This window comes from Lontra canadensis, unplaced genomic scaffold (assembly GCF_010015895.1).
Source record: "Lontra canadensis isolate GAN:19392208 unplaced genomic scaffold, GSC_riverotter_1.0 scaffold23, whole genome shotgun sequence".
In the NCBI taxonomy this organism is placed as follows: domain Eukaryota; kingdom Metazoa; phylum Chordata; class Mammalia; order Carnivora; family Mustelidae; genus Lontra; species Lontra canadensis.
Window position 1 is genome coordinate 5,312,747 of NW_022631017.1, and position 20,745 is coordinate 5,333,491.

General features: G+C 49.7%; 3 protein-coding genes across 4 annotated transcripts in view; 2 read left to right on the forward strand and 1 right to left on the reverse strand.

Annotated features, from left to right (window-relative positions):
• Window positions 1-8,946, forward strand: part of XPO5 (exportin 5) — a 45,396-nt gene extending 36,450 nt beyond the window's left edge. For both annotated transcript variants that reach the window (XM_032862079.1, XM_032862080.1), the window contains 12 exons: window positions 602-702; window positions 2,467-2,563; window positions 3,515-3,651; window positions 4,511-4,608; window positions 5,163-5,209; window positions 5,582-5,679; window positions 6,309-6,371; window positions 7,159-7,241; window positions 7,700-7,807; window positions 7,938-8,075; window positions 8,263-8,427; window positions 8,788-8,946. In XM_032862079.1, the coding sequence (XP_032717970.1) occupies window positions 602-702; window positions 2,467-2,563; window positions 3,515-3,651; window positions 4,511-4,608; window positions 5,163-5,209; window positions 5,582-5,679; window positions 6,309-6,371; window positions 7,159-7,241; window positions 7,700-7,807; window positions 7,938-8,075; window positions 8,263-8,427; window positions 8,788-8,925 (1,273 nt within the window). In that variant the 3' untranslated portion in view covers window positions 8,926-8,946. The remainder of the gene's footprint in view (window positions 1-601; window positions 703-2,466; window positions 2,564-3,514; window positions 3,652-4,510; window positions 4,609-5,162; window positions 5,210-5,581; window positions 5,680-6,308; window positions 6,372-7,158; window positions 7,242-7,699; window positions 7,808-7,937; window positions 8,076-8,262; window positions 8,428-8,787) is intronic.
• Window positions 8,947-11,144: 2,198 nt separating this feature from the next.
• On the reverse strand, window positions 11,145-15,313 carry POLR1C (RNA polymerase I and III subunit C). Its single transcript, XM_032862089.1, has 9 exons — window positions 15,188-15,313; window positions 14,995-15,066; window positions 13,237-13,344; window positions 12,864-12,996; window positions 12,450-12,569; window positions 12,207-12,359; window positions 11,866-12,015; window positions 11,636-11,752; window positions 11,145-11,490 (listed from the first exon to the last, which is right to left on the reverse strand). The coding sequence occupies exons 1-9, from the start codon at window positions 15,254-15,256 to the stop codon at window positions 11,372-11,374; spliced, it is 1,041 nt and encodes a 346-aa protein (XP_032717980.1). The 5' UTR covers window positions 15,257-15,313; the 3' UTR covers window positions 11,145-11,371.
• Window positions 15,314-15,403: 90 nt separating this feature from the next.
• On the forward strand, window positions 15,404-19,713 carry YIPF3 (Yip1 domain family member 3). Its single transcript, XM_032862090.1, has 9 exons — window positions 15,404-15,647; window positions 16,268-16,465; window positions 16,667-16,773; window positions 18,194-18,239; window positions 18,379-18,471; window positions 18,628-18,759; window positions 18,956-19,069; window positions 19,272-19,395; window positions 19,485-19,713. Exons 1-9 carry the CDS (start codon window positions 15,567-15,569, stop codon window positions 19,631-19,633), a joined length of 1,044 nt encoding a protein of 347 aa, XP_032717981.1. The 5' UTR covers window positions 15,404-15,566; the 3' UTR covers window positions 19,634-19,713.
• Window positions 19,714-20,745: the final 1,032 nt, after the last annotated feature.

Consider the following 20,745-nt stretch of genomic DNA (forward strand, 5'->3'; position numbering starts at 1 on the left):
AAGCACAGGGCCTCTAACATCTCTCCCTGTCAGTCTGCAAACTGAGAGTGCCCAGGCATTACCTCAGGTTTGAAAGAATTTCTGTCCCTGGGTGCCTGGGGGCTCAGTCAGTCGAGCGGTTGAGCATCTGATTCTTGGCTTCCTCTCAGGTCATGATCCTCAGGGTTGTGGGATCGAGCCCTGCATTGGGCTCTGTGTTGGGTGTGGAGTCTGCTTGGGGTTCTCTCCCTCTCCCTCTGTCCCTCGCCCCACTCATATGCACGGCATGCGCAGGCTCTCTCTGCCTCTCTTTATGAGACTGACGCGCTGCCCGCTGCGCTAAGAAGGCAATTCTCCCTCTCTTTAAAACAAGTCTTTTTAAAAAAGAATTTTCCTTTCTGGCTTTAGATCGTGATAGCATCCAGCTGTCTCAGGATTTGCTTCTCGTCTTGATTGCGTTTAGGTATTGAATACTATACAGCCAAATAGTCTATTCCTGGTGCCAGGGAAACATTTAAATTCTATGTGGATGTGTAGTATCACTGAGTTACAGGATGAAACCCATTCTTTCCTTCTGCAGGCCGACTAGGAAAAGTTCACATAGTGTCATTGTTTCTTGCAGAACTCACAATACTTTATATGCACCAGAAATGCTGGCCAAGATGGCAGAGCCTTTCACAAAAGCTCTGGATATGCTTGAAGCAGAGAAATCTGCGATTTTAGGTAAGAAATCGGTCCATTTTTTCTTTTCTTGAAGTTTACCTTACCTCTAATGGACCCTCCAGCAGCTTCAGCGTGCCTGTGTCACCATCCCCTCCTCTTTGCCTGGCACTACCTTAACCGCCTATTTCTCTGTGGAGTTCCTACAGGGTCTCCAGGAACAAGTGCGTTGACGTCATTATCTTCGGTCTGTAGAGGCAGTTTCTCCCCTCTGCCACCCCCTCTGCAGTGTTAACCCTTCCAGGTAGAGGTGTGTGTCAGTCTTTAGCTTATAAATAAACCATGGTTCTTTGACCTGAAGGATGCTGGCAGACTTTTCCTGCTTTCACATATGAAAAAAAAGTGATAAATCAGTTAAGCTTTTAGATAAATGAATCTTAAAAGCAGTTAAACTAAAATAGCTTCAATTAGCTGTATATCTATTATTAAAAATTTTAAAGGAATAGGTTCTAAACCATGTCTCCCAGTTGTTACCTTGATTCAAGTGTTGCTATAACTCATTTTTCACCTTAGTAACTGTGCAATCGTGTGATTTGTGCTGGGAAGGGAAGTGGCCATGTGTTTATTGGGAAACCTCACCCATGTTGGAGAGGAGTTGGAGGACTGCCTCCTAGTAGAGACTTGAAGGATAAGAAGGAAGGAGCTCCTCAGGTTGGACAAGAGATGTTGAGCCTTCTGGGCAAACAGAATGGCAGGTATGAGATGCTGCAGCATGCAGGGAAGAGCCTGGTGTATCCAGGAAGTAGAGTGGTGACCCGATGCAGCTGGAACACACAGAGCGAGGCAGTGGTGAGAAGTTTGAGCCAGGGACGTCCAGAGTTGCCTAACCCTTGTGCCCGTCTCTGAAGCTTTGTGCTGGCTCACCATCACAGCCCCCACAGGGTCTCTCCGTTCCCAGCAGTAACCTGGGCTTGGGCCTAGCTGTCAGTAAGCAGGCCAGTGAGCATTCCTCGGCTGTGACAGTCATGAAAAGAAGGGTGTTAATTGGCCTTTCTGGAGCTTGTTTCTGTGTGTCTCGGCTTACATGGTCCTGGGCCTTTTCCTTTGGCATCACTGCACTAAAGGTCCTCATTACAGAAAATAAAAATAGAATATCAAGAAATGTAATTTCTATAAAAAATAGGTATTGCTTCACCACCCATTCCCACTCCCCCAACCTGCCATTCAGTTATTCAAATAAAGCCAGGAATTCCTCCTATAGAAATAGATGGTCACCCAAAACATACTAGAATGGACAGACAGTTCCCTCTGTCAGCTTCCAGCCGTGAGCAAGACTTGAAATTAAAAACTGCCTCTGATGAGAAATTTAGCTCTTTTGGATCTTCAAGATCTTGGTCAGACGATAATGAGTTTCATTTTGATTTGCCTTACATGTTGGGCTTTTGCATGAAGTGTTGCTTGAAAGGTTCCACGACTTAAAAAGCAGGGCAGGGGGGCATCCCCAGTGCTTTATGAAGAGATCATTTTGAGCTGTCATCCTGTGTTTTGGTACAAGTCCCATCTGGAGAACCCCAGGCTTAAGTTGGAGTGCCCAGGTCTAGTCTGAAGTCAGGATCACTGAAAAAGTTTCCCCCTTTCCTTGCCAAAAACAACATTGCAGTCACCTTGAAGGGAGCTCATAACACCTCCATTTGGTAGAAGACATGGCGAGCTGCTTTGTGTTTACGGCACTTGTCACCCCACACCACATCTGCCTGTGGTAGGGTGTCGGCAGGTTAAGATCCTTGGCAGCAGAAAAGCATGTTCATGACCCATCTTTCCCTGTAGGCTTACCTCAGCCTCTCTTGGAACTGAATGACTCTCCTGTCTACAAAACGGTCTTGGAAAGGATGCAGCGTTTTTTCTCCACCCTCTATGAAAACTGGTAAGGAACCAGTGCTACTTCTCTCTATTCTTTTTATTTATTTATTTATTTATTAAAAAAAAAAAGATTTTATTTATTCATTTGACAGAGACACAGTGAGAGAGGGAACACAAACAGGTGCAGGGGGAGAGGGAGAAGCAGACTCCTTGCTGAGCAGGGAGCCCGTTACAGGACTCGATCCCAGGACCCTGGGATCATGACCAGAGCTAAAGGCAGCTGCTTAACCAACTGAGCCACCCAGGCACCCCTATTCTCTTTTTAGACATGTATAGTATAGGAATGCCATGGATAGGACTTCTGATGTAGATTCTAGTGTTCAGGTAAGATGAAGTAAAAATTTGACAGGAAACCAATGATTCTAATGTCACACCGAAATGAATTGGCTGACTTTCTTGCATTTGCTTTTTTATAATTGTCATGTATGTCTCGGCCCTAGCCATAACTTGACATTTTATGCCTAACTGGTCTGTTTCCGGGGCATAAAATGCTGAGACCACAGTGTCAGATACTTTGAGCAGGGCTGCATTTTCTCAGAGCCCTCACCACTCAACCTACTTTGAATGGGACTCTGGAGGCCTCTAGGCAGACTTTTTCTTTGCGTCCTGGTTGTAGGATGGGGAGGTAACTGGCCATCCCGTAGCACACCACACCCCAGACGTTGTCCTCACTCACCAAGTGCTCTGCTCAGCCAGGCTAACCAAAAGAGACTCTTCATTGTAACTCAGTGTTCCTTACGAAGTAATGAAGGCTACTGTTGATCTCAGGTGCCAACATCTGTCTTTAAAAAGATGGCTAAATTGGCTATCAAGTTCTCTTAAAGGCAGGTGAGGGGTGCATTACTGATTGAGCTGAAGTTACCTTACAAATGAGATAAGCTAGAAATTCCTGGGGTGTTCGGGGCTGGCAGTGACCAAGGTGGGCTTTGTCACTGGCTGTGATGTTCCCTTGCAGTTTCCACATCCTCGGGAAGGCGGGTCCTTCCATGCAGCAGGACTTCTACACCGTGGAGCACCTGGCTACTCAGCTCCTCAGCTCGGCCTTTGTCAACTTGAACAATATTCCTGACTACCGTCTCAGACCCATGCTTCATATCCTTTCCAAAGTCCCTAGATAAACCCAAAGAGCTGGGAGATTGAAGACAGGAGCTGCTCTCAGGCACTGGAGGAGGCAGAGCTGAGCAGTGTGGAATAGATGGAATCATTTATCCGAGTGTGTGATAATCACATTCAGTGGACGAGAAGATTGGCGTAAATGGCGGGAAAACAGGAAGGCAGACTGGGGGCAGGTCTTCAAAGTGTTCTCCCTCGGGGTAAATCTTGACAACCCACTTCTTGGAAATAGGACAGACAAAGGGTTTTTGGTTTTTTTTTTTTAATCTCTTCTATATCCTGTCAGGTGCTTCCTCTCATACTTCATTCCCATTTGGACTCTCTCTCTCTCTTTTCTTTTTTTTAAATGTTTTTGAGAGTATCTTTCTTCCCTGGAGTTAAAGGAGAACTTTAGGTAAAAGAGAGTGTTCCTCCTCTTTGGGCAAATAAATGCCTGTAATGTGCAGCCTAGCATCCATTCCTCAGTAGCCAGGGCTTTTTGGAAAAGAGTTTGAAGATTTTTGCCCCCCCCCCTTTTTAAAAGATTTTATTTATTAGAGAGCATGAGAGAGGAGATAAACTGCAGGGGAGGGGCAGAGTGAGAGGGAGAAGCAGACTCCCTGCTGAGATGCAGGGGTCCTGGGATCATGACCTGACCTGAAGGCAGATGCTTAACCAGCTGAGCCACCCAGGTGCCCCAGATTTTTGCCTATTAACACAGAATGTCCTAGGCATCTTGTAGGTCTTTTGAGGGTTAACTCTGCCCATAGGGGTATCCTGCTGCCTGGCAGGAGAGGGGTGCCTTGGAAAGAGAGGGGTCTGTGTTCATGTGCTAAAACTTCTTAACCCGCCGCGCCATGGGTCTTTGTGAAGCCTCTGGTGCTCTTCTGTCCCCCGGAGCACTATGAAGCCCTGGTGTCTCCAATCCTTGGACCTCTTTTCACCTACCTCCACATGGTAAGAGATTCGTCAGAAGGGGGAGCAAAGAGGACCCTTAGGCGGGTTGGCCTGTCCTATGAGTTTTGCAAGTCAGGAGTTCCTGAAAGGGTCCCCTGCTCTTGGCTTTGCTTGCTGTGATGGATTGAGCCCCCCCTTCACTTTCCCCTGAACTAGACTGATTCAGTTGCCTACGAAGACCTGCACACTCTAGTTCTGCTCCTGACCTCCTGTTAACTGAGGAGAGGCGATCAGGGGAGTCCCTCCTCTGGGTCTGTTTCCCCAACTGTGGGATTAAGCAGGAGGACCAGCTGGGTAGAGAACAATGTCCAGAAAGACCTGGGAATTCTACAGTATTGTTGATTCTTTCCAAGCATGGGATACCCTGTTCTTGTCACGGGCCCAAGAGAGGTTCTAGAGACCACATCTGGTAGTTTAACCTTCTGGGGTTCCCAAGGCTGTCATTGAGATCTTGGAATCATCTTCGGTTCATTCTACTCATGAAGTGGACCATAGATATTATCTGTTCCAACTTCTTCCCCACTGTCAGCATTATTTCCCTTTTGTTTTCCCAGAGGCTTTCCCAGAAATGGCAAGTCATCAACCAGAGGAGCCTGCTGTGGTAAGAAGCATCTCTTCTCTTGGTGGGAGCACTGTTCTTCAGGGCTAGAAAGCTGCAGGTTATGGTCGTCCTCAGCCTACATGGTAGATGGCTTGTCTGTGACCGTTAGGCATATTCTGTCTTAGGAGGGTGCTGAGACATCCTTACCCACTTTGGATTTTGATCTAGTACCTTTAGCCCACTGGATAGAGTCAAGTAATAATGTCTGCCTCAGTGGATCGTTGCTGTCCCGTTCCCAGCATTGGCGTGGAACGTAGACCAAAGGAAGCCAGGAGAAGGAAGTGAGCACAGATGGTCTGGTTAGGGGCACTGTTTTTCTTGTCCTTCCCTCTTTTGTACTCCTGTGGAACTTGGCCCCCTGCTTTTCTGCAGTGGGGAAGATGACACCGCGGATGACAACCCAGAGTCTCAAGAGATGTTAGAGGAGCAACTGGTGAGGATGTTAACCCGAGAAGTCATGGACCTAATCAGTAAGTGGCATGTGGGACGTAGGGGTAGTAGACAAGATTTTTTCTGGGAAAAGAACTGGTTGCTTATCCAGTCTCATTAAGGCATGTTTACAGCATTACTGACAGATGGTTAAGAAATAATGAACTAGATAGAAACCAGGTAGTCCTTAAATCAACTGAAGGACATCCTATGAATTATAGACTCTATTGTATTTCTAAGACTAGAATATGTGGGAATGGTCTAAAATAATAGAAATTTGGATTAATGGCAGGAGTAACTTCCTGGTTTTGTCAGAATGGGAAAATTTTTATAACTTGGACGTGAGGTGGCTAATTTTCTTTTTTCTTTTTTGGTTATTTCATTTGTTTGAGATTCACAGTAGACCAAGGATGTATCAGTAGACATTCTCTCCTGGTCACCTGCTCTCAGAAAATTCTGTCATTTTCCTCTAGTTGATTGAAGTTAGAGGCACCAGAGCAGTCCGGTCAAACACCACCTCTGTTTCTGCTGGTGAAGGTGGTTTTGTGCCTGGACAGTGCCCCACTTTTCCCCCAATTTCATCTGCCCGGAAGACCATTTGGGATTTATTGTCCAGAGGTGGCTCTTGTCTGGTGGCAGAAAGCCCAGTAACCCCACTTTCTTGCTTTAGCGGTGTGCTGTGTTTCAAAGAAAACTGCTGACCATGGTACTGCTCCCCCTACAGATGGAGATGGTAAGTAAGCATGCTGTATGGTCCTCCAGAGGTCTGCCCTTAGACTCCAGAATATTGTCCCTTCTGTAGCCAGGTCAGTTCGCGTAGAAATGGTTTCTCCAGCAGTCTGCGCTGGTGGGGGGATGTCCGTCTGGGTTTTCTCTCCACTGGCCCTCTTGCTATATTCCTCCAGCATACTCCCACTGGAGAGCCTTTGCACTTGCTGTTTGCTCTACTAGAATAGCTTTTCTCCCAGCTGTATCCGTGGCCTGTCCCTCATTCACATGTCACCTCTGAAAGGTCTTCCATGACCAACTTAGAAAAACTAGCCGCCCCAGCCAGCCACTCTGTGTCCTTCCTTTGCTCTGTTTTTCTTCATAGCACTTAACACTGTGTTAAGTATTAACATTGTTTTACTTCATGTATTCCCTGTTTCCCTTGTTAGGATGTAAACTCCCATCAGGGTAGGGACTTTGTCCTATTCCTGTTAACATCCCCAGGAACTAAGTCCATGCCTGCTACAGTGGGGTCTTCAAATACTTCAACCACAAAAGATCCTCAGTGTTTGCAGCTTTTTAAGTAACTGTTGAGAGAATCTCCTGTTTCCCACTATTTTTCACACTGCAGCCAGATGCACCTCCAGACCTGCCATGGGTAGGGGCTTCTACACCCTCTCAGGCAGCTGGGGGGCTGTCCCAGGACTGCTCATTGACCAGGCAGCCTGGGGTACTCAGCTCTCCCTTACTTGGCGGCCTGCTTTTCTCTGTTCTGAAAGGATGGAGCTTAACATTCTGCTCTCTGCTTACAGATGAAGAGATGATGGCCACAGAGGTTGCCCCCTCCACCATGACGGAGCTTACAGACCTGGGCAAATGTCTAATGAAGCATGAGGTGGGTGGAGGGGACAGGGGAGGGTTTTCTGCTTTCCAGGTATGGCGCCGGCTTCCACTTTTCTCAGCCTATGATGCCATCAAAGAATTCTTTTGGGTAATGCTGCTTTATATGAGTTAAGGTCCTCGTTCCTAAAGCTCCAAAAAACAGTGGGAGAGGTCAAGGTGTCTCCTGTGCTGGCATGGAAAAAGGCTTTCAGAAGCATACGGGTGCGTTGTGGTGTTCGAGCCCAGGCCTGAGCTAGGTCTCCTTACACATGGGTTTTCTCTTCTGTATGGGCTTTTTTTTTTTTTTTTTTTCTTTTTGACTGCCTGATACACAGAGGAAATAAGCTCGTCTCCAGTAGCTGCTTTTGTCACGTTCATGTTTACCTATGAAAACTCCAGCTCCTCGCGCAGAGGCCTACTCAGAAAATTGTATTCATTTTCTCATTGGAATCCTTCATCCTTTCCCACTAGGATGTTTGTACGGCGCTCTTAATTACAGCCTTCAATTCCCTTGCCTGGAAGGATACTCTGTCCTGCCAGAGGACCACCACCCAGCTCTGCTGGCCTCTGCTCAAACAAGTATGATTATTTACCCCTTCTCCTTACCCCTTATGAGAGGCTAGGGTCATGAGGATTGAATCAGTTAGAAGCGGGTTGCTGGGGCTCTCCAAGGGTACCCCTTTGGCCCTGAACACAGCTGTGTCCCCAGGTGCTGTCAGGGACACTGCTCGCAGATGCCGTTACATGGCTTTTCACCAGTGTGCTGAAGGGCTTACAGACGCACGGGCAGCATGATGGCTGCATGGCTTCCCTGGTGCACCTGGCCTTCCAGATCTATGAAGCGCTGGTGAGTCAAACAGCACGGAGGTGCACTGCAGCTTCAGCCCTCGGGGCCTGCCCCCAGGCGGTTCGGCCATCATAAAAGCAGGCAGCTGCCAGCTTGCTGGTCCTGCCCCTGGGCATGGTGGGGGATGGGAAAGGTGCCAGGGCCCAGCCATCGCCATTGCATGGTTTTCTATATCCCCACCCTGCAGCGCCCCCGGTACCTGGAAATAAGGGCTGTGATGGAGCAGATCCCTGACATACAGAAGGACTCTCTGGACCAGTTTGACTGCAAGCTGTTGAACCCCTCTCTGCAGAAAGTGGCTGACAAGCGCCGGAAGGACCAATTCAAACGCCTCATTGCTGGCTGCATTGGGGTAGGTCACATGCCTCCCCTAGTGCTCCCTGATGGCTCGACCCACACTTGCGGGCTTAGACGATGGGTCTGTGCAGACCAGAGACCAGCTGGAGTCACGATTTTTCTTTTAATTTTTTAAAATAGATTTTATTTGTCAGAGAGAGCACAAGCAGAGGGAAGTGGCAGGGAGAGGGAGAAGCAGGCTCCGTGCTGAGTAGGGAGCCCAATGTGTGGGACTGGATCCCAGGACCCTGGGATCAGGACCTGAGCCAAAGGCAGATGCTTAACCGACTAAGCCACCCAGGCATCCCTGTCATGATCTTTAAAACAACCCACTCCTCAGGGCCCAGCATCAATTCTTTTCATTTGTTTTCCACAGAAACCTTTGGGAGAGCAGTTCCGAAAAGAAGTTCACATTAAGAATCTCCCCTCACTTTTCAAAAAAACAAAGCCAATGCTGGAGACAGAGGTGCTGGACAACGAGGAGGGTGGCCTGGCCACCATCTTTGAACCCTGAATCAAACTTTTGGGCATTCTTCCTCGGCCTTTATTGTCATCTCTTCTTCCCCTTCGTAGCTAATCTCTAGGCCCCTCTCCACTGCCACCTCACCTTACACCACTGTCAGCCTGGAGAGAGATCCAGGTCTGGAGCTGGAGAGAGGGGGCCCAGTGCAGGGCAGAAGTAACGATACCTAAGGTATCAAGAAAGGGAGTTCGTGCTCATGCCATTCCGTCTAGATTTCCCAGCTATCTCCCGTTCTACTCGGAGTTTCAACTTTTCCAAGAAAGAAAAGCTAGAGCAGACTGGCCCTACTCCCCAAGCCCTCCCGCCCCCATGTAGCCATATACCTGCGTAGAGCGGTAACTCGGGGTGCTAACCCCCAGCACTGCAACTAGCCAGGCTTGCAAAGGGGCTTGGTCTACTGCTTGCGCCAGAGAGTTCCTCCTGGGCTGTTGCAAGTCCCGCTGAGCCCCTTTACCACTGGGCTGGCAGAGGACCTTCCCTGTATCCCAGGGGCATGTCTGGGTCAGGTGCTGAGTGCCGAACTGAATGTGACCAGTTCCTGCTCTGTTTCGAGCAAAAATCTGGTCACCTGATGTGATCCCCAGTACAGGCTGTCACCAAGCTCTGGACACAGTGTCGAGAGCAGTACCATCAGGGACCAGGGCTGGACCAGGATCCAGAGTGCTTTCTGACCTCCCCTTAGAGCTCACACATACTCCATGCACAGTCCCTCAGCGTGGTTTCCCCAGCCCCAGGGTCCACTCAGGCATAAGAGCCACAGTACCCTATCTAGTGTCATGTGATGCCATTGGCATCAGAGGATAATGCAGACCAGCTAGACTCTGTCTGTGCAAAGCCACTGGTCTCTTCTCGGACTAGTTGGGTCCAGGTGCCTTCAAAAATCTCATGGTCTTTCAGGTCCCTGGTCACTTCTCGTGGACCATTTCCAAAAGAAAAGAACATATGCCTTCCTATCACAACCTGTATTGTGAGGCTCCACTCTGTTCTAAAGGTCACTGGATCGCCCTGTAAGCAGCAGGGACGTGAATGCAGGACCCTAGCCTTGAGTCAAGGCTGGCCATAGCCAGCCTTAATCCATACAGAAACCACATAGAATGTCTGCATTTCGGAGGAGGCCTGTCATCCATGCAGCCCACTGACACAAGGGCTTCAGTAAGGACTGAGCAGAACGGCCTGAGCTCAAGCTACAGCTGTGAGCAGGTGGCACCCAGGCAGGGTTGAAGAGAGGTGAACCTAGGCAAACAGGACTTGGGGGTCCTGTGGAGATGTTTCCGTGGCAGATTCACCCCATGCCCTCTTCCTGAGTGGTGCTTTGGGCTGCTTCCTGTCAACTCTGAAGACTGTCTTAGTAGGTTTCCCTCCCAACTTGATGGCTGCCTACTCCTCTCTGGTTGGGGCTATGGAGGGCATAGTTGTATTTATTGTGCTGTAATATTTTTAACATCCTGTGACTTCATGTTAGAAGTTTTCTATTGTTTATAGAACCTTTTTGTAGCAACATTAACTCTAAAGCACATCTGCATGTCAGTAAAGATCTCCGTTTCATACAGAAAGGGCCCCATCTGCCTTTTTCAAACCAGTGACTTCTAGTGTCACTACTCCTGAACATCCTGCTAAGGGAACTGGACAGGAAGAGTGATGACTGATGCACCTGTTCTGTTGAGCTTTCTCAAACAGTATGCCAGTCAGAAAAAGATTTCTATTCCTGACAGACCTACACTAGGCCGGTCTTCCCACTCTCCCAGTGTTCTCTGTGGCTGCTGGGGCCGGACTCTAAAGCACCGCCCAAAGGGAACTTCTGCTGTCCCTTGTGACTCTTTTTTTTTAAGATCTTATTTTTAAGTAATCTCTACATCCAACACGGGGCTAAATTTATAATCCTGAGGTCAAGAGTCACCTGCTCTGCCAACTGAGCCAGCCAGGTGCCCACCCTTGTGTGACACTTAATAGCAGTGTGACTTGACAGCTATAGACCTGATGCTTCCTGTGATAATCCAGAAGATGGGTAAAGTGGTACACAGTATCTTTCTGTGGCTGAGCCCCCAGAAACCACCTCAATTTGGCATTTCTCTTAAGGCTTCAGAGGGATTTGGCCCTGACCTGCAGTAACACCTGAACCCAGTGTTCCCAAGGGCTAAATAATGCCAAACCTCTTCGGAGTTGAGGGCCCATATTTTGGGGCTAAAACTCAGGTAGTCCTGACAAAAGGATTTTTATTTGGATGTGATTTTATTTACATGAAGGCCTTACAAAGGCACGTCATATTCTGTGGCACATTTAACAAAATGTATCAACTGAAAAGGCTAGACTTGCCCCAGAAAACCCAGGACCTCCAGTCACACTGGACTCTGTGGCAGTCCTGTGAGGGCAGGTCAGGACCCCAGATCTTCAGCCTGGCTTGGGAGCAGCCCAGCCACGCCAAGAAGCCGGTGCAGGCTCAGTCCATCTGAACTGCGTCCAGTTCATCCAAGAACCGCCTGCACTTCCCCATCAGTACCTTGATGGCTTCACTCACTAGCACCTCTGGTGGCAACACCCCTGTTGACTCGACAGAGACTGGGAAGCAGAGAGAGCCCTGAGCCCAGGTGTGCTGGCACCAGCTCCTGTGCCGCATCACTGCCAGCTTCTAAGCCGGACTCCGCCAGGAAGCTGCAGCACGGAACACCTGTCCCCTGCACCCCCACCCCCACCCGATACTCACAGATGTAGTGGTCGCGAACCCGAGCAAGTCGGACAAGCTTCTTCAGCTTCTCATTCCGGAACACTTCCCTGCTGAAGGTATCTAGCCGGGGATTGGCAACTCTGGCCACCTTCTTACCTAATGAAAAACTCTGTTCTAAATACACAAGCCCCAAGCTTTTATTTCCGCTACCCTTATAGAAGATGTACTTTAGGTCCTGACCTGAATGCGTGGCATCCCCAGTGGCCTACCTTGGATCTCCTGCACTTCAATGACCCCAGGTGAGAAGCACCGGCTCAGCTCTTCCGCTGCCTCCCCTTCCACAGGCTCAAGCAGGGTGATATCGGGCAGGAGCCTGTAACTGGCTGTTGCCACAGGTGAAAACTTGGCATGATCTTTGCCTGGAGGGTAGACTGAAATCAGAGCCTGTATGGAAACCTTCTTCATGTTAGATAAGCCCCTAACAGAGGCCCACTGGCTTTTTGCTGGTCAAGACCACTCACCTGAGTCACACCTTAGTCACACCTCACCCAACTGTAATCACACTACCCCCCCGCCCCCCACCACCCAGGGCAGCCCTCAGGGTTCTTACCAATGCCCTTGACACAGTGCATGAGTAGGTCAATCTCCTGGCCAGGCCGCAGTTGGGCAATGAGAATATCATCATGCACAGGCCTGATAGTGCCCTCTGGAAACAGGTCAGCCTGATTCCCCAGGGGCACCCATGTCATGTGCCTGGTGTACACTGGAGAAAGCAGCACATCAGAGAAACCTCAGTCCTTAAAACTAGCACCCAGCAAAGGGGGGGCCTTCTTGCTCACCCACCACCACTCACCTTTGTGGTTCACATAGAGTTCGTTGGGATCAGAGGAATCTTTAGCGGCATGGGGATTCCGTGTGCACCTGACCTGAAGACGAAACTGCAGAGTATCTATCTCTGTGCCTTCTTCGTCTCCTGAACAAAAGATAGAAGTGGCAGCTCTTAAAGAACAGCTGAACATTTGGGTGCCAGACACTACACTGTGTGCATTAATATGCATTTGTCATTTACTCCTCTGGACAAATTACAGAAGGCCATGGGCAAGTGTTCACATAGATCCCAACAACTCATGTACCAAAACGTTAGTAACTTGCTTACAGTCTTACAGTAGTCAATCCAGGATCTGAACAGAGGCAGTAGGACTCTAGTATCAACTGCGGAAGAAAACTGTTCCCATTTTGCCACAATTTCATTTTCTCAAACACTGACCTTGGTTCCGATACTCAAAAAGACGGGGATCAGCATGAATAGGAATGAGCCCCAAGCGATGAGCAAGGATCTCATCCTGGACAATGGATGTGTTGTTGTATACGAGGACCTTTTCCACAGCCATGGTTGGCACCTGACCAAGAAAACAGGATCATTCACCTACAGACTCCCTATTTACTCCTACTTCCTGACATAGGAGGACCACTTTTAGAAGAATGCTTGATGAAAAGTTTATGAGGAATGAGCAGGAGGAATGCTCAGCAAAACTGCCAAGAAACTAAAAGAAAGGGGCAACCTGAGAATTCTCCAAGTAAGGTGATTGCACATTTTCCTACCCAACTCCGCCCTTGCCACTATACCCACCGATAAATACCTCAGCTAATAAAATGCGTCGAAAAGCATTGGCAATGGCTGCATCAATTCCCACCATGTCAAACTCCAATGAGTTTTCATCCAGGTGCACCACATCTACACGGAAGTTCTGCAGGGACAGAAAATGCAATAAATGAAGCTTGCTCTCTATGAAGTCAATATCCTCCCCCTGGATATTGCCCCTAATGTTCTCTCTCACCCAAGAACCTCCCTTCGGCCAGACCCTCATAGATGTTCCTTTCTTCCCTAATCCTTTATTAGTTTCTTGAAAAGTTTCCCTGTTTTTAATCCTGTATTCATTTAAAATCACCTGCAATATGGCCTCCAGCTAGACCATCCACAGAAACTATTCTATGAGAGAACAGGCTTCCACACCCCTTAATCTAGTTGACACTATTCAATCCTTATCTTACTAGACTCCTCTGCTGCATCCAGCATTGATAGAATCCCTCCATTTTCTTTTTTATTTTTATTGTGTTTAAGATTTTATTTGTCAGAGAGAGAGAAAGAGCGAGCAAGCAGAGGCAGAGGGAGAAGCAGGCTCCCTGCCGAGCAAGGAGCCCGATGTGGGACTCAATCCCAGGACGCTGGAATCATGACCCGAGCCGAAGGCAGTGGTTTAACCAACTAAGCCACCCAGGTATCCCAGAATCCCTCCATTTTCAAACTCTGCCTTGGCGTCTGAGCACCAGTCTTCTGGTTCTCTTCCTCCTCCTGAATTCTTCTAAATTCACAATCTTTTACCGACTCCATAAACATCACTATCTTCCAGGTTTTTGTCTCTCTCCAAAACGACCTCAATCACATTCATGGTTTAACAATCATGTACTGAAAACTTCCCAATCTATCTCACTTCTGATCTCCTTTCAAACACATGTTCTACTAGCCTGCTAAATTTCTCCACATACAGGAAACTTAATATAGTATCATTCCCCTTCCCCAGACTTACTTTTCCTCAGTAAATGGTACCACCGTTCATTAAAGCAGTTCCTCAAGCTGGGTCATTTTACACTCCCTCCTCACAGCCGACATCAAAGCAAACACCAAATTTACCTTCTATCTTCCCTTTGCTCTATTTTTCTGATCATAATTTTAGTTCATGCCTTCAACCTCCACTCCTCTATGCAATCCTGTCACAAATCTAACTGCCCTATTTGATCTTTGATTCATTCTCTCCCAGCCTTTATGGCTGCAAATCAGATATCTGCTTCAGAGCTCTTTGAAAGCTCCCTATCACCTACAGTGTCTAATATGCACTTCGATCTTGCCCACCACTCATGCTAGCACTTTACATTCGAACAATAATAAACTGCTTGGCCACTCCCAAAACACAGCTCACAAAGCCTTTGTAGTTTAGCTTTTGGTCTTAGATCTCCCTCGCCTTTCCCTGTTGTCAGATTTTACTCATCTTTCAGGGCTCAGTTCAGATGTCCTCTCCTTCAGGAAGTACATCTTCCATACCGCTGACCCGCTTTCCATTCTAGATTAAGTGCCTCTGTGGGATCACCCCCATCCCTTATTGTCCTTATCGCTACCAATCACGTTTACCACATTATACTGAAATCATTTATGCGCGCTCTTCAACAAGATTAAACAGCTTGTTCGTCGAACAGAGCACAAACCGTGTACACGGAACTCCTAACACGTTGCTCAGCAAACGACTTATGAACCGAGCGAATCCCAAGAGCTGCTTCCAAGACACAGGCTGCCCAAATCACAAGGTCCGTTCCAAATACCCTCTCCAGCCCCACCCACCTACCTTCTCGAAGCGGTTTTGGTCCCAGGCATCATCATAGCCCGAATAGTTACCAGGAAAGTCGGTGGTATGAACCTAGAGCAAAAAAAGACGAGTCTGCGAAGGGGCAGGTAGGGCAAGCCCGCCCCAACTCCGACCCCAACTCATCCCTGTTCCATTCTCTTTTCTCTTCCCAAGCTTAAGGCCACAGGCTTACATTGCGAACCCCGAACTCCCCCAGAACCACGCGGGTCCGCATTTCTTGCACCGCCTGGGCGGCCGCCATCTTCACCGCCTCCACGTGATTAGGGCAGCAAACTGGCGCGGGAGTCCCAGCCGTCCTCCTCCGTCTCCGTGGTAACGCACCGCCTCCCGGATTCTTAAACATCGCGAGATTCTGTTCAGCTGCGTCCACGTCCCCAGTTCCGGAAGTCAGTTTTAGCCAAACATCCGGGCTTCTTTTTTTTTGCGTTCCGGCTGAACCCACCTCTCTTTCTCGCCCCTAGACATAGCCCTCCCTCAAGCCCACGTCTCTCCCACTCCTCCTCCGCGCGCGGGACTTACGCGGGCTTCAGCGACGGGAGCCCTCGAGGGACATGGCAACTACGGCGGCGCCGGCCGGCGGCGCCCGAAGCGGGGCTGGCCCTGAATGGGGAGGGTTCGAAGAAAATATCCAGGTAATCGCCCCCAAGGCTCAGGCTGCTAGCAGCCCCAGGGCTGGCAGCCGTTTTGAAGTGTTGTGGGGACTCCCCCTGGGAGCGTGGAGGTCTGCTCCATTTGCAGCACTTGTTCTCCCCTTTGGATCTTGGTGTACACGAAAGGCAGTGGGACTCGTGTTGATCTGAAGGGTAGACTGGTCCTCCAGCCAAAGAGCCTCGTGTCTCTGGACACACCTGCTCTTGCTTTCGAGACAAGTTTGTTGGTCGATCGGGATCAGGCGTGGCGAGGGAGTGGGCAGTTTTCACTGGCACTGGCGAAAACCATGCTGTGTGCATAGCCTTGTTTGGGGGATGGAAAAGACAAAGAAAATGGGCACTTTTGCAGCCCTCTGAGAATCTGGTAAGAAAGGTAGAAGAAAGACATGTATGCAAGACAGGAATAGGTTTTCCAGGCTAGAAAAGAGAGACCACCAAGGGTTCTGAGAGCAAATGAGGGGAAGAGAGCCGTGTGATCTGTGGTGATTCCAAGCCATACCCCCAGCAGTGGAAGAACAAAGTCCCAAACCCTGGGAGGAACAGAGGAGGACATGCGGATGGAGCAGAAAGGTCCTGCATTCTAGAAGCCATTGTCTTCACAGGGTGGGGGCTCAGCTGTGATTGACATGGAGAACATGGATGATACCTCAGGCTCCAGCTTTGAGGATATGGGCGAGCTGCATCAACGACTGCGGGAGGAGGAGGTCGACGCTGATGCAGCTGCTGCAGAAGAAGAGGACGGGGAGTTCCTGGGCATGAAGGGCTTTAAGGGACAGCTGAGCCGGCAGGTGGCAGATCAGGTAAGCAAGACTGGATTCCGAGTAGCTGGGAAGGTATATCTAGGCAGGCCCCAAGGGCTGGAGTTGGTGTCGAAGTTCACCCCATGTTGTCTAACCCAGTAGAACTATGTAGAAGACCAACAGAAAATGAGCAACAGGGACTGCAGCCCAGATTCTCCCTCACAATACCTACTCGCCCCACTTCTGTCTTCCTTACTTCAGATGTGGCAGGCAGGGAAGAGACAAGCTTCCAGGGCCTTCAGCTTGTACGCCAACATCGATATCCTGAGACCCTACTTTGATGTGGAGCCGGCCCAGGTGCGAAGCAGGTGAGAATCCTTCTCCTGACAGAAGCTGCCCTCCTCACACCTAGTTCTTCATCCAAACTACAACCAGCTACCAAGGCCTGAGGCTCTGCCTTCCTCCTCTCCATCTAGCAGACCGCTCTCCTTCCCTCAACACACAGCTCAAATGTCACCTCTTCTGTTCCCCGTTCCTCAGCCACATCCCCAATTTGTCCTTTCCTGGTGATCCTAGAGAACTTTATGCTTTCTTTTAGCAGATGACCCTGCAGCAGTGCTGTACTCACTTATTTCTGGGGCTGGCTCCCTAGAGAGTGCTTCAAAAACAAGTCTCTGTTTTATTTTTATATTCCCAACGCTGGAACAGTCTCTGAACCAGAATACCACTGCTTAGTTGTTGAATGACTTTTCGAGAAGTGATTCTAATTTTGGCTTGGTACTTTGCTCGTCATTTAAGAGGTGCTCATCAGACACCCAGTACCACTTACCAGCTATTTACTGAGCATTTGCTCTGTGCTGGGCACTGTAATGGTTCTGTCTCATGGAAGACAGGGTGAAGATAGATGGAAGCCTTGCCCTCAGGTGCCATTACAGTTCAGCACTCATGTGCTCAGGGAGGACACCTGACCCAGAGTAGGCTAGAGGGCGGGATGGGGCAGGTTTCCCAGAGGCGGTAAGATCTAGCCAAAATCCAAGGTATTATAGGAGCTGGTCACTTGAGAGTGGGGAAAAGTGACTTGTAGTTTTATTCTTTCTGTGTGGAATTTTCATACCATTTCTAGGCTGTTTTTGCAGAAAATGCTCAGCAGTGTTGTGAGGAATGGTAAGCAGGAAGAGACAGGAGACACACTGGTTCCCTCAAGTAAAACCTTTCCTACTAAACCCTTTCCAGGGCTTCACCATCACAAGCCCTGAATTCTGGGCATTCTCTTCTGAAGTTGATCTGTTTTATTTTTTATTTTTAAAATTTTATTTATTTATTTGACAGACAGAGATTACAAGTACACAGAGAGGCAGGCAGAGAGAGGAAGGGAAGCAGACTCCCTGCTGAGCAGAGAGCCTGATGCGGGGCTTGATCCCAGTACCCTGGGATCATGACCTGAGCTGAAGGCAGAGGCTTTAACCCACTGAGCCACCCAGGCACCCCTGTTGGTCTGTTTTAAATGGGAGCAGGTCAAATAGATAAATCGTCAAGCTCTCTCCCAAGGCCCGGGCAGGCTTTCTGAGTTTTCCATGTGTGTGAGCATGGTATCAGAAGGTTTTCCTTCCTGGAAGCATATTTAGGAACAGGGAATTTATTTCCTCATTCCTTGTCTGTCTTTACTCCCCTCTTCTCCCTTTATCATCCAGCATATTTTCTGGAGTTAGAGATGAATAAGATTTCAGGCCCTCCAGAACCTCATAGCCTAGTGCCGCCTTGGCTCTCATCTCTCCTCTCCTCTCCCAGGCTTCTGGAGTCCATGATCCCGATCAAGATGGTCAACTTCCCCCAGGTGAATACCCAAGGTAGCATGTCTGGGAGAGCCGGGGGAGACATGAGGGCAGGGGGTGGGGCCACCCGGCAAAGCCTAGGAAGACCTAAACAGAAGAGCCATTGTACCCTCCAGCCTGAATGAGTTGGTATATTGACAGAAAATCGCAGGTGAACTCTATGGACCTCTCATGCTGGTCTTCACGCTGGTTGCCATCCTCCTCCATGGGATGAAGACATCTGACACCATTATTGTAAGCAGGACAAAGGACTTTGGGGGGTGGCTGAACTTAGTTGAAAGCTGCCCAAGGAGAGGATGGTGCAGTGAGGTAGAAGCAGCCCTGAGGGAAGCCCTGGGTGAGGCTGAGACTAGAGGCCTCCCAGGACTAAGCAGAGCCTTCACCCCACAGCGGGAGGGCACCCTGATGGGCACAGCCATTGGCACCTGCTTCGGCTATTGGCTGGGCGTCTCGTCCTTCATTTACTTCCTCGCGTACCTGTGCAATGCCCAGATCACCATGCTCCAGATGCTGGCACTGCTGGTAAGGAGTCCAGCATGGTGGCGGGAGAGGGTAATCTTCAAAAGAGTAGCTAGGCCTTGGTCTGCATCTCTCCCAGGCCCCAGGCACTGGAAGGGGATGAGCCGGCCAGCAGACTGTTTCTTTCTCAGGACCTTCGTGAGAGCTCAAAGGCCAGCCCAGCCTGAGTGATTTTCCTCTCCGCCATTCCGTTTCCTAGGGCTATGGCCTCTTTGGGCACTGCATTGTCCTATTCGTCACCTATAACATCCACCTCCATGCCCTCTTCTACCTCTTCTGGTTGCTGGTGGGTGGGCTGTCTACCCTCCGCATGGTAAGCCGGGCAAGAGGTTGCCAGGGGTGGGCTGATCTCCCGGGGAGTTCGGGAAAACAGCTCAGAGCTGGGGCCAAACCCCACAGAGGGCTCCGAATGGGTGGGAAGAGCCCAAAGATGGTTCTAAGCTCTGGGCCGGAATGTCCTCTCCACACTGCTCGCTTTGGAGCCAGGCCCTCTAAGCTGTGTTCTGTGGCCCTAGGTGGCAGTGCTGGTGTCACGAACAGTGGGCCCCACGCAGCGGCTGCTCCTCTGTGGCACCCTGGCTGCCCTGCACATGCTCTTCCTGCTCTATCTGCATTTTGCCTACCACAAGGTGGTAGAGGGTGAGTGACAGCAGAGCCGGGGGCAGGGGGGACATCCTCCGAGCTCGGTGCCCAGCCAGCTTTGGCTCACCTTCCATCTTCTCTTTTAGGGATCCTGGACACGCTGGAGGGCCCCAACATCCCGCCCATGCAGAGGGTCCCTAGGGATGTCCCTGCTGCACTCCCTGCTGCTAGGCTTTCCTCCACCATGCTCAATGCCACAGCCAAGGCTGTCGCGGTGACCCTGCAGTCACACTGACCCCACCTGAGACCCTTGGACGGCCCCTGTTCCCCCATCTGTGGAGCAGAGGAAGATTAAAGAACAGTACTGATGGCGTGTGTCTCTTTGATGGGGTCTGCAGCTGCCTCAGAGCTGTAGCCACTTCTGCACCCCCCTTACGCCTGTGGGCCTTCTGAAGGGCACAAGGCCTGGAGCCCCTGGCCAGGACTACAGGGCTTTGCAACCAGTGCGGAAAGTGGCTCAGCTCCTCTGAGGCCCTCTCTCCGCCTCCTCCTTCCTCCCTCTTTATCTCCCCCATGTTGTCTCGCTAAATATAGACTTGGTAATTAAAATACTGATTGAAGTTTGGAACTGGAGCTACCATTCCAGTGGTCCTCCCTGCCACCTTACTTCCTGTACACTTTCCTGTTCTCTTGTCACTGGTGGTAATGGCACCTGTCCTCTTCTTGCTACCCTCATCCAGGCAGGACGAAGGTGGGAGAGCCCAGACTACAGTGAAAGCAGAGACTGAATATGAAACCTGTCCCAGGGGGCGAGGGACACCCACCCCATGGAGCCACAGGGAGGCCTCAAACACAGGAACCCTAAGTCTGATGGAGGAGAGCACCCAGCTTGAGTGGGCTCAGCCTCACTCTGGGGACACCAGTGGAACAATGACAATTGGCCAGATTCAGCCCCATGACATTTACAAGGCCCTCATGCACCCGGGCCACTGGGTAGGGATAATTCAGAGCTCACATCTGAAGCCAAACTTGCCGGTGTCCTGGTTATACTGGGGCCAAAGGAACAAAGCTGTCATCTGGAGTTTACTTTGTCCTTCCTCTCCAAGAGTGTTGTTCACTCTTAAAAACCACCCTCCCCCGACCCAAGCCTAGCACCATCCACCCCACCACCCATTTAATCTCCACTTAAGGAGTTAAGTCAGGTGGTTAATGAAATAGGACGTTTGGCCTCCCTTCACTACGCTTATATTTTTTTTCCCTAGTAAATCTGGGTCACCATCTTTTCCTCCCAGCAAAGGGCCTAAGAAAGACGTGCCTTTCATTTGCCGTGTGTCCTCCGATATGTGAGGACCCCACCCCATCACCAGTGAACAAAGTGCGAACAGCACTACCCGCACCGTGCAGTGT

Excerpts from the sequence above, each read along its gene's own strand:
- YIPF3 (XM_032862090.1), top strand. The coding sequence starts at position 15,567 with ATGGCAACTACGGCGGCGCCGGCCGGCGGCGCCCGAAGCGGGGCTGGC. Across the intron at positions 18,240-18,378 it reads AGATGGTCAACTTCCCCCAG|AAAATCGCAGGTGAACTCTA; the intron begins GTGAATACCCAA and ends GTATATTGACAG. Across the intron at positions 19,396-19,484 it reads CTACCACAAGGTGGTAGAGG|GGATCCTGGACACGCTGGAG; the intron begins GTGAGTGACAGC and ends CTTCTCTTTTAG.
- POLR1C (XM_032862089.1), bottom strand. The coding sequence starts at position 15,256 with ATGGCGGCCGCCCAGGCGGTGCAAGAAATGCGGACCCGCGTGGTTCTG. Across the intron at positions 12,997-13,236 it reads GACGCATTTTATTAGCTGAG|GTGCCAACCATGGCTGTGGA; the intron begins GTATTTATCGGT and ends TTTCTTGGTCAG. Across the intron at positions 12,570-12,863 it reads TTTTGAGTATCGGAACCAAG|GAGACGAAGAAGGCACAGAG; the intron begins GTCAGTGTTTGA and ends TCTTTTGTTCAG.